This window comes from Elephantulus edwardii, unplaced genomic scaffold, assembly GCF_000299155.1.
Source record: "Elephantulus edwardii isolate Elephantulus edwardi_28Jun2011 unplaced genomic scaffold, EleEdw1.0 scaffold00029, whole genome shotgun sequence".
In the NCBI taxonomy this organism is placed as follows: Eukaryota; Metazoa; Chordata; class Mammalia; order Macroscelidea; family Macroscelididae; genus Elephantulus; species Elephantulus edwardii.
This window is the reverse complement of record NW_006399779.1, coordinates 1,137,482-1,156,954: the sequence shown is the minus strand read 5'-3', so window position 1 is coordinate 1,156,954 and position 19,473 is coordinate 1,137,482. Positions and strand designations below refer to the sequence as shown.

Here is a 19,473-nt window from a genome sequence, read left to right as displayed (position 1 = left end):
GCTCTGGGATTCTCATTCTTCTCAATGTTAGCTACCACTTGCCATGATCCACACTGTCAAAAACCTTTGCATAGTCAATAAGGTACAAATAGACATTCCTCTGATATTCCTTACTTTCAGCAGGATCCATTTGACATCAGCAATAATATTCCTGATGCCACAGCCTCTTCTAAATCCTACTTGAACTTCTGGCAATTCCCTATTTATGTACTGTTCCAGCCATTTTCGAATGATCTTCAGCAGAATTTTGCTTACATGTGATTTCAATGATATTATTCTATAATTTCCACATTCAGTTGGATCACACTTGTCAATGGGAACAAATATGGACTTCTTCCAATTTGTTGGCCAAACAGCCATCTTCCAAATTTCCTGGCATAGATTGGTGAGTTTTTCTAATTTTTTTTTTTTTTAGTTTTGTTAACTGAAACAAGTCAGTTGGTATCCCCTTGATTATTAAGGCCTTATTTTTTGCCAATGTCTTCAAAGTAGCTTCCACTTTTGCTTTCATTACCATTGGCTTCTGTTTATATGATACTCTCTGAAATTTTTCAGTGTCAATCAATTCTTTTTGGTACAGTGAGGTTGCATATTACCTCCATCTTCTTTTGATGTTTTCTGAGTCATTCAATATATTGTCCATAGCATTTTTCAATACTGTAGCATGAGTTTTAAATTTGTTTTTCACTTCTTTCAGCTTGAGAAACGCAGGACAAGTTCTTCTCTTTCTATTCTCCAATTCCAGCTCTCTGCACATTTCATTATAATACTGTGCTTTGTCCACCTGAGCTGCCCTTTGAAATAATCCCTTCAGCTTTTTCACTTCAACATATTTTCCTTCAGATTTGGCTTCTTGATGCTCCAGAGCAATCTTTATAGTCTCTTCTGAGAACCATTTTCTTTTTCTTTTTCCTCTGTTTTTGTAAAAAAATTTGCTTTCTTCATGGGTGATATCCCTGACATCATCCCACAACTCATCCAGTTTTCCATAATTGATATTTAATGCCTCAAACCTAGTCTTAATATGATCACAAAACTCAGACTGAATTGATCCAAGATCATATCTTGGTTCCTGGGCACTTATTTTAATTTTCTTTGGCCTCAATTTGAACTTACATGTGAGTAATTGATGATATTACCCACAGTCGGCATCACTAGTGGTGGTGAGCTGCTGACCCTGGCCACACTGGTGGCTGTGAACTGCTGAAATAGCTGAGGACCCCGACCATACCAGGCACCATGAGAGGCAAAAGAAAGAGATGAGTTGGGATCCCAGGGTTGATTCACTATTAATGAATCAATATGTTGTGATGAATTTATGAATCACAATATAGATAAATTGGAGTTAACTATTCAATGTTTACTATGAATTAATGAATCAGTATGCTGTGATGAATTTATCAATTGCAAAGTAGATAAATTGCAATTAACTGTTCAATGCTTTCTATGAATTGATGAATCACTATGTTGTGATACTTTATCAATTGTAACAGATGAAGTGCAATTATTACTATTAATTCATTAATGAATTAATAAATTGTAATTGGCTTTTGTAATATGTCTATGAGTAATTAATTAAGGTTCAAGGCTTGTAACATACTTTACATGGTTTTCCTGTCATAAATTAAGACCCACCTGTAAGAGAGCTCAGTGATCATTCCTTTGTCTGTCTCTTTATAATAGGCCCCAAACAAAGGAGTCCAGGAACCCAGCCATTTTGGAATTGTACCTCTAATGTATAATAAAGTCTCTTCCACTTATGAATGGGATGTTTGTGGAGATGTGTCTCCTGGGCTTATGCCCTGCAATATGCTAAGAATTACTAATATATTTAAATTTGAATCAAAAGAACTCTCATTACTTCCAACAATAATATCCTATGTATAAATAAGAAATATTAAAATATAATTTATAAGGTCATTGTGAGAATTATGCAAGAAAATATATGTAAGCCTCTAGTTGAATTTCTAATAAACATATAATAGATGTTTATTTCTCCATTAAACATCTTTACCTTTCTTTGACAAACTCCTTCAGAACCATATACATTTTACAGCATGTAGAAAAATATTTTATAATACTTTGCTTTCAAAGAGCAAAGGTTTTTGCTCTCAATAGCATAAATTAATATTATTATATTAAGTCTACCTAAGTGGTTAATAAAATTATTAATATTTTACCATCTTCACAATTATTATCAAGTTTTAGTCTGTTAAAGGCAGACCCTGAGCTCTGACTCTTGATAAACAGAATTCTGTAGCAACATCTTACTAATATAAATAGAGTTAAAGAATTATAAATCTTGAATGTTCAAATTGTAACTTGTAAACAATCTACATCATCAATGAGGCCTATTAGAAAGGAAGTATATCAAGCCCCAAATCTCATTACTGGAATCTGAATTTGAATATTGTTGTTGTTTACCAGAAAAAATTGCCTATAATTGATCCTCTAGCACGTTTTCAGACAGGAAATCATACTCAATGAGATTACCCACCTTTCTTCCATGGAGAAGCTGGTAGATTTGAACCTCATATAATTGTATTAGTAGTACAATTTCTTACCACTAAGCCACTTGAGTGTATGAAAAAGCTGATTAAGTGAAATAAATGATTTGCATACTCCAGTGGAGTAAGCCTAATTCCAGATAGCTAGAAATTCTCAATGGGATCTGTTTATTGTAAGTTTATCAGCTTACTTTTACTGCTTTTGAAATGGATAGAAAACATTAACCAATGCCTTATCAGATACTAAAATAATTTTGACTTTGCTTCTCTTTTTAATTACTGTCTTAAATCTTATCTACATAACTGACATAGTGTTTACAGATTGAGGAAAAATGATAGTTACAGAAGCCACTATGGCAAATAGAATTTATAGGTGGAAATAGAATTTATAGGTGGAAAAGCAGAAAATCCAGTCTTACCTTTGTTTCTGGCCTAATTCCAGAAGCTTCTGAACATCAGTTTTGGCAGATTGCTCATCATTTTTCAAAGACTGGCAACAAAAGTGAGAAAAGGAGATCTTATTCAGGCGCTAAATAAAAGATCATTTTACTTCTGACTATTGTTTTGTTGTTGTTGGTGGTGGTGATGGTGATGGTGGGTGCCATTGAGCACTAGATCATAATTTATAGCAACCCTATTAACAGTAAAAATCTGATCTTGCCCCACTCAGAAAGTCTCCGACATGCTCGTGGTTGTTATAGTCCCTGAGTCAATCCATCTTTTGAAAGTCTTCTATTTCTCTGACTCTTCACCTTTCCCAGCATGATGTCTTTTGCCAAAGACTAGTTTCTCCTGACAACATGCTCAAAGTATGTGAGACAGTTTCACCATCCTTAGAACACTGTATATTTGCAGCTATACCCTGGAACAAAATTATCACAATAGGTTGTTGAGGTCAAAGAAAACATCAGACATTTATATACCTATTTATATGCTTAGAATTTTGACAGCCAGTGTATACGCTAATATCCAAGTGAAGGAGAATGAACTAGAGGTTCAATAGAGGGAGAATCACACTCCAAGCATCTGATGTCTTTGTAGGTGAATTATAAAATATATTTCCTGATGGAGCTCTGGTGACCTAGAGGCAAGAAGCTGTGCTTCAATTCTGAAGGCACAAGGTTTGAATCCACCAAGTGCTCGGCTGGAGAAAGAGGGGAAATATCCTCCTGCGCCAGTCGGATCTGATTTGATGGTACACAATAAGGAAAAAAATAAGTTAAAAAAATATATGACACATCCCTGCTTGCTGAAACTGAGGAGGACCTGCAGAGCTGGCTGAAGAAGGTCAAGGACTGAATATGGATTGAAGCGCAATGTCAAGAAAAGATTCTCGCTACTGGGCTGATTGGCAGCATCATGATAAATGGTGAAGAGATTGAGATTGTTGAAGGCTTAAGTTTGCTTGGCTCTATAATACACACTCTTGGTACCAGCAGCCAGGAAATTTAAAGATGAATTGCATTGGAAAACTTTGTTGTCAGAGACCTCTTCAAGGTACAGGGGAGCAACAATGTCAGTCTCTAGACTAAGGTGTGCCTGATACCGGCCACGGTCTTTGCCATTACTTGATATACATCACAGAGCTGGACAATGACTAGGGAGGATAGAAGGGAATTGATGCCTTTGAAATGGAGAAGAGTATTGAATATACCATAGACTGCTAGGAGAACATACAAGTTCATCTTGGAGAGGGTGAAGCCAGTCTGCTCCTTGGAGGGAAGGATTCTGAAGCTCTGTCGGACATACTTTGGACATGTTGCAAGGAGGGACCAGTTCTTAGATAGAAATATTAAGTTTGGGAAGGTGGAGGAACTGTGCAGGAGAGAAAGACCCTCAATGAGATAGATTGATTCCATCACTGGGATAATGGGGATGGGTGTGTTGGAGACAATAAGATTGACAAGGCATACAGCAGGGTTTAGAGCTATTGTACATAGGGTTGCTATGAGTTGCAGGTGACTCGACAACACATAAAAAAAACAACAAGCACACACACACACACACACACACACACACACACACACACATTCTGCTCTTCTGAAGGTTTTTGTCTTAAGTGTGACACAATTTTGACATGTTGCAAGGCGGGATCAGTTCCTTGGAGAGGGACATCATGCTTCAGAGAGTGGAGGGACAGTACAGGAAAGGATTACCCTTAATGATACAGATTGATTCAGTCACTGGGTTAATGGATGTAGGTGTATCAGAGACAGTAAGATTAGCAAGGGATAGAGCAGGGTTTATGGCTGTTGTTATACATAGGGTCGCTATGAACCACAGCTGATTCGTCGGCACATAACAACAACAATAACAATAAACATGTTAACTCAACCCTGATTTAGTTCCTACAAGTACAAGGGAACATAAAAAACTTCCCTACATAAATTGGGAAATAAGTCAAGATCACAGCAGTCAAAAGTATGTACCTAATTTATATTGATTATTTATTATTTTAATAATTCATTAGAATACACAAGGAAGAACATGTTAAACTTTTCTTCTAATTTTTTTTTACATGTTAAACTTTTAATAGATGTTGTACACAAAGTACTAAAGAAAACATATTAGTGTTCATTGAATCAGGTAAATTAAACATTCACAGACCATGAGTTAAAGTTGCAGAACTCCTTGGGCTATTTTTCACAAGAAAGTACCAGTAAAGCTTCCCTAAGAACTAGCAAGGTTGCTTATTGTATTTTTCTCTTGATATTACAAATTGAAATTGTGAGGTAATAATAGTATTTTAAGGAGGAGCAACTGTGACAGATTGATAATAGCAAAGAGGACTAACATTTTGTGCCCTCAATACTGAACAAAAATGTATCATAAGTTACATAAAGACTATGTAAAGGTATGGTATCTTACCTCACAATGTTTCAATCTCATGTTAAAGTCAGAGTTAATTTTAGAGTAGGGAACAAGTTGGTATTCTTGTTCTACTCAGTAATTCTCTAACAGCAAGACCAAAAATAAAGTAAAATGAATAATGGTGACAATCACGGATCACCAAAATAGGATGTGAAGAATTTGAGTAAACAGCAATTAGAAAAAGAGACAATAAAACAGGGGTTTGTGAGAGAGACAAAGTAGAGTCCAATCATTTTGAAAAGGGCGAGGAGATGCCAGTGTTGAGGAATCCTCACGGCCCAGATACAAAGATGTGGCCAGATCCATCCAAGTGAAACTAAGCAGAATATGATCAGGAAGAGGAAGAGACATTAAAACAAGTGAGTGGTCAGGTGATTCCGGCAAGTGCAAACAGAATGAGGAAGAAGGGAGGAAAGAAACAGGTCTCTGGTGGAGAGTTTAGAGAGTAGAGAAAGCATAAGTGGTGGTGGTTGGACAGTGGGCTCTGGGCACTTCTTGCTTTTGACTAAGTCTAGGATGATATAGCCAGCTGCACCAATAGATGCACTGTGACCTAAGAAATGTGGTTTTTTCATTGTTGTGTTTTTTTTTTAATTTTTCCTCCATTTCCTCCAGCATATCTTCATTATAACTTAAAGTGGACATCCTTGGCTTCTGCAAGGGGAAGATGCCATTGTCACTCCCAAACCTTGCACCACCTCTCACTGCGGTGTTAAGGGATTATTGCTCTAAATGGCAGCCTTATTCATTAACTCACTTTGCCATGTAGATGGGTGGGAATATGTGAATAAGGTGTATTGGCCTGTCCACAAGGGGGATGGCTAGTCTCACAGTGGATTTGGTGGTTTCATCATCAAATTGAGTGCATCAGTGGCAGAATTGGAGGAGCAGGCATGCAGTGGGCACCATTCAGAAACAGCTACCCTTGTGCCAGCTTGACTTAGCAGGGGCCAGTGTCAGCTAGGTTTACAGCAGCAGCAGTGGGCGTAGTAGAGGATTAGCCACCAGACATGAGACAGAACTGACCTTGGGACTACTACCCTCCATGAAACGAGAGGTAAGGTCTTCTGCCTTAGTTTATTGGAGGACTAGAGTGTGTGGAGAGCCATAATTGGGAGGACTGAGAACTTGGTAACCAACATTGGCCTAAAATGAGGCTCAAGGCTGAGGAGCCTGCAAGAACATTATGGAAGCTGTCCTAGCTATATTCAGCTACTAACCTGGATTGTACCCTTTGATTTCCCCAGTGTGGTTCTGTGTGGTTAGGACATTGGATTTTAGATGCAGTAAAGCAGCTAGATTGTTTCTGAGAGGAGTAGAAAAAATTATAGGCCCATGGGGGACATGCCAGACCTTATGAAAATTGGTTTTGTGTGGTTGTTTCTGTTGATGGAGATTTTCCCTTTATGAAATTGGTAAAGGTCAGATATGGCCATCCTCATGTGGCCCTTGCTTATTTTATTAATCACAAACAGATCACTCTGCCCACCGGAAGTGCCTATATGACTGACAGTTAGAAAGAAGAAAGACAATTTAAGAGATCTCACAATTCAACTTTTTAGGACCCATGTATTTCTAAATGGGATTTCTGGTAGCCAAGTGGATAAAAGTAAGTTCTGATGGTCTAGTGGTAGGAAACTACACTTCAATCCCAAAGGCACATGGTTGAGATACACAAGGTGCTCCAAGGGAGAAGGATGGGTAATTTCCTCTTGTGCAATGAATTGCCTCTGAAAACATGCTGGAGGGTCAGCTATGGGTAAGTTCTTGTTGGGAGTCTTCTTCTTTTGCTGATCCTTCACTTTTCCAAGCATGATGTCCCCTTCTAAGGAATATCCTCTCTAAGCAACATGTCCAATATATGAGAGGCAAAGCTTAATTATCCTTGCATACAAGAAAAACTCTTGATGCACTTTTTCCAAGACATCTGTGCTCTTGAATGGCAATTCATGGGATAATCCGTATTCTTCTCCAACAACACACCTCAGTGACATCAATTCTTCTGCCGTCCTTATCCACTGTCTAGCTTTCAGATGATAGGAAGTGACTGAAAAGACAACGAGCTGAATCAGGCACACCTCAGTTTTCAAACTTAGATCATTTCTCTTTGGTATTTTGGAGAGATCCCTGGCAGTAGACTTGCTTAAAGCACTGTGTCTCCTGATCTCCTTACTGCTGGTACTCAGTGTGTTAACCATGTGCTCAAGTAAGACCAAATTCTTGATAGTTTCAATCCTTTCTCCATCTATCATAATAATCTTAGTCACAGCCAAAGAATCTATGGGAAGGGAAGGCTGAATCTGAAACTCAAGACCATAGTTTTGGAAGACATCAATGTTAATTGACATAACATAGTCCAACAAAACACTATTCTACATTGTCATTTAGGGAATAGTAATTAGTACTTTAAAGTTTCAGTGGCCACCTCAGGCAAAACTATTGTCTGCCACATCCCTTGCCCTGTCCAGAAAAAGAAAAATGAAGAATGTCAAAGGCATGTGGAATAAATTAGTTGAAAAGACTTATAGAACAGAAGAACCTCCATTTTTATGATGCTGATGTTAGAACTAAATAGTAACCAGTTACTGTTGCTGGCAGGGATATATAGAGAGTGCCTTGCACAAAGTAGAAAATAATAATAATAAAGATCTGGATCATTAGAGTGAAAGAGACTGATGAAACACCCAAGACTATGGATGAGTGTAATGCTTCATGCCTTAAAAGAGTTCACCACAGTGTCTCGATTGTATGTCAAACAATCTGCAGGATTAGGCTACCTGGTGGAGTAGCCCTACTCACTCAACACAGGCCCTTTCTGGTTGTTTAAATCAGAGCATCTGCTCTAAGGGAGGAAATGATCAATCTGCTCCTATGTGATTTACAGTCTCTGAAAAACCACTAGAGGGTGAGCTATGAGTTGGTTCTGACTCAATCTGAAAGAGTGAGTGATGGGGTGAATTATAATATTGAGGAACTGTGTACTCCTATTACAAATAACCAAGTGATATCGGAAGAGTAACACTGATCCAGTTATAAAGCCCAGAGAGTAAGAGGGAATAGAGAAAAAGGAACAAAAGGAGTAAAAATAGGAAGAATACTGTTGTATTGAGGGCATCACAATGCCATGAAACAAACTGTACATATATTATTGGAAACAAACCAATCTGCTCTGTAGATTTTCACTGAAATCACAATAAAAGGTAAAAAAAAATGCCAGTTTTTAATAAAGTACTATAAACATTGTATGGATGAAGTGCCCAAGAAAAAATTTCCTTCTAACAATAACGGCCTCATGAGTCTAAGATTATAATCGTGAATCAATAAAAGGTGATCCTTATACACAGAAAGCAAGCAAAGGTATTAAAGTAGAGAAAAGGTCATTAATCATGGCTTTATAGACCAAAGTGCATTAAGATTGGTCCCTGGACAGGTCACAAATATCTACCCTTTGGCATTCTCATATGAAAAACTGGAATAAGAATTCTGATAAGCTAACTTTATTTAGTCAGTTATTGGAATAGTCAACAGAGATAAGTATCTGAAAACCCTTACTTAAAAGCCCAAGAAAATTCTACTGTCTCATTTAGCAAACCTGTGTCTAGTTGCTCTATTCTGAGTCTCTGATGGAAATTAGTTTATAAAAGGGGCATAATTGTTCTCAAAAATTGAAGAAGAATCTCAGACCTATAAAATAGGAATGAAAAGGGCAGATATAAGATATAGGTGATGATCAGTGGTGGTAACCAGCATCCACTTTGAAAAACTAGATTATTATTTCCTCAACAATGTTCAGGAAAATTATTTTCAAAGAAATATTGCCTTAGTGCCTTTCCAGACACCTGGTTAATCAATATAACTTATAATACTTATCTAAGATACTATCTCATCCAACTACTGCATACACAAAATGTACAAGCTTTTCTAAGCTCTTGTGTTCAAGAAAGCACCATTGAAAACAAACTGAGCGATATATAGTGACATATAATTAACAAAAGATTTGAAAAACAGAGTCATCACTCATCAGATGTATGACTTTAAGAAATTCGTGTGGCATATTTAAGGCAGTTTTCATTTGTACAATAAGTATAATATTTAAATCTCCTGGCCAGGAATGAAACCAAACCCACTGATTTTGAATAGATTTTGACTCTTAGTGACCCTTTTTAGGGTTTCCAAGGCTGTAAAGGTTAAATCGGGAGACACTGTCCATCTTCCCCCTTACAAGTGCCAACAGATTTGAAATAGATATGCAACCTTTTGACTAGCACACACCGCACACTACTACATCACCAGAACTCTTTGTTAAGAGGATTGGATGAAATGAAAAACATCCTTTCCAATGGGTAACATAAACAAGACAGTTAAAAAAAAGTCCCAACTCCTTTACTTAGTAGAGGGAGCTCGGATAGCAGAGTCCGTAGCAAGGTGAGCTGCTAGCCCTAATGCCCAATGGCTGTGCACTGGCGGTGGTTCAAATCTAGCAGAGGCTCCGAGGGAGAAAGATGAGCAGTTTCCCTCCATTGTGACTTACAGCCTCAGAAACCCAATGGAAGGTTGCTGGAAGTCAGAACTGCTTCAATGAATAAATTTATTGAAGGATAATTATTTTTCCCCCAGAAGATTTAACTGAACACATTTTCACCTTTGCCAAACTATTTTCCACACTGTAATTAGATGTCTTGGCTTAGGCTACAGATAGAAAAAGAGAATGTGGTACAACGTAAGCACACCTGGGCATGTGACTGTGCTTCCAATGTTCTCAATGTACCAGGTGTCACACATCTCTCAGAATGCATTTGAATTTGAATGTACGTTCATCTTACCCACCTGGTAAATAATTCACTTATGGATAAGCCACAACTCAGGCTTTAGCTTTCTATTAAAACCATTTTCACTCTTTTGTTACAAATATCCCTTTTGCAATATTTCCTTAATACACTTTGCACAATTCCATCATAACACTTTTATTCACGTACTATTATCTTGCTACCTGTCTCTGTGTCCCACAAGAATGTGAATGAGTTCTTATCTTCTTATTTAGTTTTTTTTTTTTTTCAAATTGGAATACAACTACTGGCACTAGGTCTTGGACTTTACGTTCAGCTCTTACCCCTAACTATCTATACAGTTTCTTAACCTTACTATAACTCAATTTTCTCAGAGTTTTCTTTACATAAAATGAAACAATAACATGGTAGAGACATCTTGGAAAATTAAATAAAATCTATAGGAACAGTACCTGATACAAGAATGTGTCCACATTCAATTAGTTCAGAAACAATATACTACAATAAATAAGAGACAGTTCTGGAACCAGACTCCCTCCATTTAATTTGTGAATTCATTTTGAGTTATAGAATGAACTGTATCCTTCAGAAAGATATATTGAACTCCCTCCTAGGCCCCATACGTCTGGATGTGGATTTGTTTGAGGAGGGATTTTCTTTGTAGCTATTATCAGTTAATAGTGTTACACAGGGGAAGAGTGGATGTTAATCTCCTCTGAGCAATATATAAAGAATAGAAGACAAAGAAACACAGTTATACACACAGAAGGAAGGTAGGTATTCTGTGACAGGTAAGGCAGAAGCACTTGTAAGGATCAAATTAAAGCCAAAGATTATGGACTGACAGCAGAATTTAATGAGAGTCTTGGCACAAGACTCTAATTTAAACTTTGGCCTCAAAAATTATGAGGGAATAAATATAATTTCACTCAAGCATCTCTTAGGCAGTGTTTTATCAATACTTTGCACACATATAGGACAGTTAATTAGAAGAACAGAAGTTAGAAACCATCAGTCACCTCAAGTAAGAAACATGGGCAGCAACTTCCCATAAAGTTTTACAGCCTTAGAAACCTGATCAGAATGAAGCCACTCATTTTCTGATATAATGTCCCTAGGAAAACTAAGAGTGTGTTCTAAAAAAAGAATTCATTTTCTCTAAGCCTGATTAAATACAGATAACAGAGGAAAAGAAGAACAATATCATCTACCCAATAAGTATGCAATGAGAACTAAATTAGAAAATGTATATGCGGCTTATAGCACATAGTTGTTTTTGTTGTTAGTACGACCCACAGTGATCTTAGGAACAACAGTTCTGAACCATGTCCTATCCTGTGCCATCCTCACACTTTCCAAGACATTAGACCCCACTATTGCAGTCAATGTGTCAATCCACCTGGTCAAGGGTCTTTCTCTCCTTCACAGACCATCTAACTTTCTAAGCATCATGTTCCTCTCCCAGGAAAAGTCCCTCATAGCAAAATGCCCAAAGTAAGTGAGTGCATATCTCTTCTGAAGTATGTAGCACATAGTGGGTGTTCAATAAACACAATATCTAAGTCAAATATTAAAAAAGATATCACATATTTTTAGAACATTTTTTAAAAAGGAGGTATAGACCTTGCCTTTGTGGTTTTTTGTTTTGTTTTTGTTTTTAATTGAGATTCTAGTCTTAATACATTTCTGCAGATGACATTCTCCTTTCTAAGGCGTTTACCCATTTCAGTAATGAGGCTTATTAAAGAATCTTCAGGACTCTCCTATAGGGACATTAAAATACGCCTTTGGATGTCATTCCTGGATTCATTTAACACTTGGTCATAATTAGTTTTCATCATTTTATAATCTGAAAAACACAGAGGTCAAATTGAACTCAGAAATTGTTGAGTAATAGACGGCTTTGCCAAGCACACAATTTTCTCACGCTTGTATTTGCAAACCACATATTCCCAGACTGCATTTCAAATGTCATTTCCTTTCCAAGCCCACATAATAATAAATAATAACTGCCATGGTCGAGCCTAGAAATATATTCAAAGCAGTTTAAGAATTCAAGAGTCTTTACATGTTAATCCACTGAGGAAAATCAAGTGCACTGTCCTTTGCTGTTCAGAAAATGAGTTTTCAACTCACCTGAAGGTTGACTTTAATTCCATCAAGTTCCCTGGATGTTTTCGTCAACTGACGGAGGATGGTGCTACGCTCTTTGAAAACTTCTTTCAGCTGCTTTTCCAGCTCTTCATAGTCCTGTCTAACGCAGAAAGAAAAGGCATGAGATTCCACCAAAAGTGCTTCTTTTCAGCAGCAGCTCCTTCCCTCAAAATACTCAATTTTCAGCAACATCTACATTAATTGAAACATCAATTGCTAGGTTGCTACTTTTACTCCCTAATGATGAAGGTTATAAAACTATCTCATTTTATAACAAATGTTTTCTTTCACAGTGAGCGTCAACTAAGCTCCAGTAGTTTACATCTTCTTCATGAATAATCTAGTCTTTCACCTGCTTCCTCTAAAACAGTTATGTCCATAGCAATACCTTTATGTTCAAATCTTTGAAATTTAATAGCATCATGTGGACAAACATGTGTCAGAGTTACAAATTTTGATAAGAGTAGAATTTGACAGGAGAATAAAGAGATTAACCCTGATTAACAGCTCAAAATTCATTGCAGTAGAGTCAGAAATGACTCCCAGCCGATCTTCCATTGTGTTTCTGACACTGTGTACCACAGTCAGAAAGATTAACCTCTTTTCTCCCAGAAGGCACTGCTGGATTCACATCACCAAAGAGGCTTGTTTTTAGAGATAACAGGGCAACTCATTGAGAAAGACCCACCAGAACAACCTTAACCTAGCTTAATAAGTGGCCTAGCAGCAAGGAGCTGCCCTGAAATCCCAAAGGCACGTGGTTCCCCTTTGTGGCAAAAGGATGGCCTGTCTTCTCCTGTATGATTAACTGCCTCTGCAAACCCACCATAGGGTCACCTATAGGTTGATTTTGATCCTATGTTACACAACAACAACAACAACAACAACATCTATACGTTAAAACTAAAGTAAGGATAATAGTAATTGGGTGATGTAAAGCTCTATGAAAATCAATTAGTATATTCAATAATTGCAGTGGAATTATAGACATTTTAATAAGGAACTTATCCGAAAGTTATACCAGGACGAATACACACATGCATGTCACACACACACACACACACGCACGCGTGCGCGCGCACACACACACGTACATATATCCACATTTCTCCTGCTCCCACAGTTTTCTCACATAGCAATTGCCAAAATATAAAACAGAAAATATAATATTCATTTTACAAAATATAAAATTAGACATTCAATAATGCTATTCTTCTATCTTGGTCAAATGCTTAACTTAATCCTTTATTGAGATAGAAGTCATAGAAAGGTTTTAGTGAAATAGGAGTTGAAATCTCCAACTTCATGCTTGGCGTAAAATCTCTCAAACTCAATAAAGATTATTTTCTTTTTCAGTAAAATGCAATGTTATCCTTGGCCTCTCCAGAACCTTATAAATATTAAGTAGTACAACTTATACATAAAGCTTTTAATCCACTGTAATTAACTTATTTAAATAAAACATAATCACTCAATAAAGATGTGGATGCATTTTACAGCCCTTCTGACAAAATGAAATGAAAAACAGGAAACCATAAATAGCCTTATTCATGATAAAAATGAATGTCATATGTTGTAGTTTTATGTTGAGTCTGAATTAGCTCATGGTTGACCCTCCAGTGGGTTTTCAAAGGCTATTAAATCACACACTAGGAGATTATCCAACTTTCTCCCACAGATTAGCTGGTGGATTAAACAATCATGTGTCTTTTGGGTGGCAGCACACTTTCTTATCATTCAGCCACTAGCATATCCTAATTTTATATAGAAGATGTTTCTATTATAATTCATGACTTTCTCCCATTTTTAAAAATTATAAATCTCCATTGCTCTTCACATACTTGTAAAATAAATTTAAATGGTTCAATACTAAGAAATTAAAAGGCTCTGTGAGTGTGTGTGTGTGTGTCAATTATAAGATAGTTCTAAATGTGTGAAGTTTCCTTTTAATCAAGTTGTTGTTACGTGCTATCAAGAAGACTATGACTCAATATGACCCTGTGAACAATGGCTCTGAACAAAGTTAAATGATGATTGAACAAGTTTATATCGTTCCAATTATGCATCCTCATTCTCTGTCCTAATTTGTTTTTCCTGGATGTTTGTGAAATGATCATACCTCCAAAATAATCTTATATGATACTGTAAATCATAAAAAAAATAACATTTACTTGTATATGTAACATAATAACATTTACTTGTATATACTCATGTACAGCAAGCAATATAATACTCAGATTACATCTTAAAACAGATTTTAGCACTTTAAATGTTTGATGCCTTGAATAGTTTTCTGGTTGGTTTTCTTCAAAGAGGTCCTAAACTTCCTTTTAGTCTCCTTGTTTCTTTATTTATATTTCTTCTTATATATCTGGGATTTGGTCAATTAATAAAAGATTTTCCTGAAAATATTGACTTTTTAAAAATTTTCTTGCAAGATTAAGAAATGAAAATTAAATTACATTGCCCGAGTGACCATATTCTTAAACATTTTTCTAAGAAAGATTCTCAATAAATTGGTGTAGGGCTACAGAGTCTTACTGCTTTTAATTTTACAACATAAAACCTGCATGTGTACCAAGCCACGAATTTTATACTTATCATTGGTCAATGTCTTCTATAGTGTCCATCTCTCATTATATACATAAATTTTAATAGTATAATATTTAGCTATATGTTTTACTATAGAACTGAAATATTTAATATCAAGGATTTTTCCCCCCTAAGTTAAGGGGTTTACCTAGTGCCATGTTGTCACAAATAGTGTTGAAATTGACCTGAAATTTATACAACTAGAATACAGTAGTGAATCTTTCCATAATCCAGGAAGTAAATTAATTTACATTATAAAGTGATTGAAGATTTCAAAGTCATAGCACTTTCTCTATTTGAATAGCTTTTTGAAAAACATCTTTCCTTACTTAAGTTTGAATTGTTTTATTCAATAGCAGACAGTAAGATGCTTAATAAATTTGGGTCTACCAAATGGCTTCTCAACTCCAGCCTTTATATTATTTCATTAACCTTAGATTTTATTTACCTATTTTCCACTTATAAATTTGGACAGAAAACATACTTTACCTCATTTTCTACATAGAATATTCTCCCACAACTATAGTACCCCCTTCTCTGAATTTATGTGTTGTATATATACTCTCCACTTCTTCATTTTATTCTGAATTTTAAAAGTCTGTATTCTACTAAATAAGAGTGTACAGCAGCTTTTATATACTACAGTATTACGGGACCCATGAGATTCTAACAGCGTATTTCCCCCAACCCCAACACATGTTATTTTAGTTTGCTATTTAATGAATTTATGATTGAGCTGACAGACGTATTCATTAACTGGCTTGTATAGTCTTGTGTTTTGACCCCATTGTTCATGCCACCTTTCCTTGTTTTCTGGCTCAGTAATCAACATTGTTTTAAATTTCATGAAAATTCTAATATCTAGGGCAGTCCTGTTAGAGAGCAATAGAACTTATTTCTCCAAAGACTTACTTAAATAAAAACAATAGGAAACATGTAGAACTGTGTTCAACCTGTCTGAAGCATTTGTGTCCACATATAAAAAACTCATTTACTATAGCATCCATATTGATTAATTTCATGTCATCTCTTCTTAAAACAAACAGTTGTATGAATTCTCTACAATTATATAAGACTATATAGTACACTCTGAATCCATCACTTAATTTCAAATATCATCCAAAATTAAGTGACATTATTTTTAGTTGATAAGCATGAAAACAGAAATAGAGTTTAAATAATTTCTACAAAATCACAGAGGGAGAATTGGGAAAAGGTAGTCTTCAAACCTAGATATGTTTGAGGACAAAATATTGCAAATGCTGCCTCTCTGTATTAATAAAAACACCTCAGCAAATATTTTTACTGCTTCCTTTCTGTGGGGCTCTTTAAAAAAGTGATGTTGTTGTTACCAAAACGCAATAGGACAAAGTGATAGGTATAAGCATTAAGAGAGATGACCTTCATTGTGAGCAATCATGAAAACTTTAATGGAAAAAATATATAAATATTTGAGTTGGCCATTGAATGATTTACAGAATTATTTAATGATGTAAAGGTAAAGGTAAAAGTGAATTTTAAGTAAAAGAAGCAATATAAGTAGCAATAAAGGAGATAGGAAAGTGCTGAGTGTATATAAATTTCAAATCAACAAATAACCTATATATAAGGTACCTAGTGGGATATTGGGTAAAACCTGAAAGAGTTGGATTTACATTATCAAAGCCTTTGAATGCCACTCTCAGGAATTTGAAAAACTTTCTGTAGGAAATGGACTGCTATGTGAATTATCATTAAACATAGCTAGATTTCAAACCCAGAAACATATAGAAAATGACCAAGAATTAATTTATTCTCACCCAGTTGCCAAGGCTATTTCAAAGTGTAGATTCTTTCTTATTTATTCGTAGGAAAGGATATTGAATAAGAATGACTTTTACTTATTGGCTTGGTTAGGATATTAAAATGCTGGCCACAGGGAGTTGTTTCCTGGGAAACATTTGCAATGCTTGTCCTCCAGAAACTCAAGATAGCTCTAAAATTCCTCTTAATCTTGGCAGCAAGGCAATGGATCATTTTGTTAAGTGCCATGTGGTATCTGAAAGCCATTCTTCTTTTCTTTGTATTGGATCCAATATTCCCAGAGACCAGTAGGCTATTTGCATAATTGCTTTCAGAGTCTCCAAACACAAACTAAGAAAATCTCCCAACCCTACTGTAGATATATGTCAAAATGAGTTCTGTTTTCACATGCAAAGATGTCTGTAAATTTCATTTGGAAAGAGGCTCTAATATATGTATAACCAAAGCTTGACATATTCATACCTGCAACAGGATTGTGTTTAATATAAAAACATAAAAACTTTTTACCAACAATTCTCAACATAAAAATCTACACAGAGAAATGCAAATGTTGGCTGTGAAGGACACATAAAGAAAATTTATCATAGGTAGAGGCATCTTGACATAAAATAGCAGATCTAAATAAGTGTGGTACATACAAAATCCAGTTTAATATTTTGAGATTAAAAGTTGTATTATTTAAAACTAAATCAGATGACTTGGAGGTGTCGCATGAGTTTTTATTGAGTATGAAGAAAAATATAGGAAAGGATGTGACAAATTTATATAAAAGAAATAACAACAAATCACACCCTCTAAATGTACCTATTAGATAGAAAAAGAGTCGAGGGTGAGAGGGAAAGGAGGAAATTGGTCCCAAGAAATTAACAGGCCTTTAATGCATGGTCTGAGAGGGACACCAAGTGATCTGACCACAGAAAGGGAGAGTCAAATGGGCCGAGGACAGTCAAGGGTGGTCTCTTTTTATAGGGTTTTATGGAGGGCCGGAACCTGGTGACAGAAATGAAGCTGGAGATAGAATGATAAAATTTTGCACAACCAGTGAATTATTCATTGCAAATCTATTTCATTAGAAACATAAACAAGGGATTATACACATGGATTTCACCTGATGGTAGCATAAAAATAGATCTATTACGTCTGTGAAAAGACCCACTGGAGACACTCAGTATCAGCTGTGAAAACTAGGCCTGGTGCTGATTGTGGAACAGGCCACCAACTATTCATATGCGAGTTCAAGCTGAAGCTAAGGAAAATTAAATCAAATCTACGGAAACCAAAATATGACTTTGAGTCTAACCCACCTGAATTTCAAAACCTTCTCAGGAACAGGTTTGAGGTCTTAAAAACTAATGAGCAGAAACCAGATGAGTTATAGGAAGATAACAAAAATATCATCCATTTAGAGTGAAAAGATCCCAGTCTATAGGTTTCTTTTCTCCCTGTAAGAAAGTTTTTGATGCACACATAAATTTAATCTTTAGAAGGTCCCATTCACCAGTTTTATCCTCTTTAGACTGTGCACTTCCGGTATTTGGAAGTCTCTTTATACCTTGGACTGGCTCTCTTTAGCTTGATCTCAGTTTCTCTCTTATGAGTGTCATGATTTTGGGCTTTACTGCCAGGTCTCTAATCAAACTTGAGTTGATTTTTTTTGTGTATAGTGTGAGATGTGGATCCTGTTTAACTTTTTGAAGGTGAAAGTCCAGTTTGACCAGTATCATTTGTTGAAGTTGTTATTATTTCCCCATTTGGTAGCTTTTAATACCATCTCAGACAAGAGTCATATAACAAAAGTTTACAGAATACTCCTGAGCCTCCACAAGAAAAGACTGATAACTGAATTGGAAAATGGGCAAAACACAGGAAAAGAATTTTCACAGATGAAGATATCTGAATGGCAAATAGACATATGACAAAATGCCCCAAATCACCGTCGATAAGACAGAGGCAAATCAAAACCATAATGAGGTACCATCTCACTCCAGTAACAGTGGCAAATTTTAACAGGGTAGCAAGTAATAAATGTTGAAGAAGATGTGGCAAAAAAGGAACTCTTATACATTGTTAATGGGATTGTAAAAGGTTACAACCATTCTGGAAAGCAGTTTGGCACTTCCTCGAAAAGCTGAACATAGAAATTCCATATGACCCAGCTAGTCCACTATTTAAGTATACCCTGAGAAAATGAGAACTGAGGTACAAAAGGAGATATGTACAACAATATTCATAGCAACATTATTCATCATCACAAGAACATGACAACAGCTGAAATGTCCAACAACAAGAAATGTGTTAAAAAAATTATGGTACATTCACACACTATGCAGCATACAGGAGCAATGATTTTGTAAATTATGACCTAACTTTGGAGGAACTGGGAAGCATTATGCTGAGTGAACTAACCTAGTCCCACAACGATAAATATTATAGAAAACTGTTATTGTAGAATGAGTAAAAGGATCCAAGAGGGGTGGGAGAGGGACTGCAGACTTCAATATGGATTGAAAGTCATAAAGAAAAGAAAGATTCTCACCACTGGGCCAATTGGCAGCATTCAGATAGGTGGTGAAGAGATTGAGATTTTAAACAGCTTTAGTTTGTTTGGCATCACAATCAACACTCTTGGCACCAGCAGCCAGGAAATTAAAAGACGTATTTGGTTTCAGATGAGTTGTGGGAGGATATCAAGGGTATCATCCAGGAAAAGTGCTAACGGTCATTGCAAAGACAGAAGAGAAAGAGAAGACCAAAATGGA

At 36.0% G+C, this 19,473-nt stretch overlaps 1 protein-coding gene across 1 annotated transcript in view; it reads right to left on the bottom strand.

The window, feature by feature from the left end:
- The window catches only part of LOC102866288 (leucine zipper protein 2-like), a 675,146-nt gene that overhangs the window by 308,934 nt on the left and 346,739 nt on the right, over positions 1 to 19,473 (bottom strand). Inside the window, 2 exon segments of the mRNA XM_006883771.1 lie at positions 2,927 to 2,997; positions 12,302 to 12,419. Of these exon segments, the coding sequence (XP_006883833.1) occupies positions 2,927 to 2,997; positions 12,302 to 12,419 (189 nt within the window).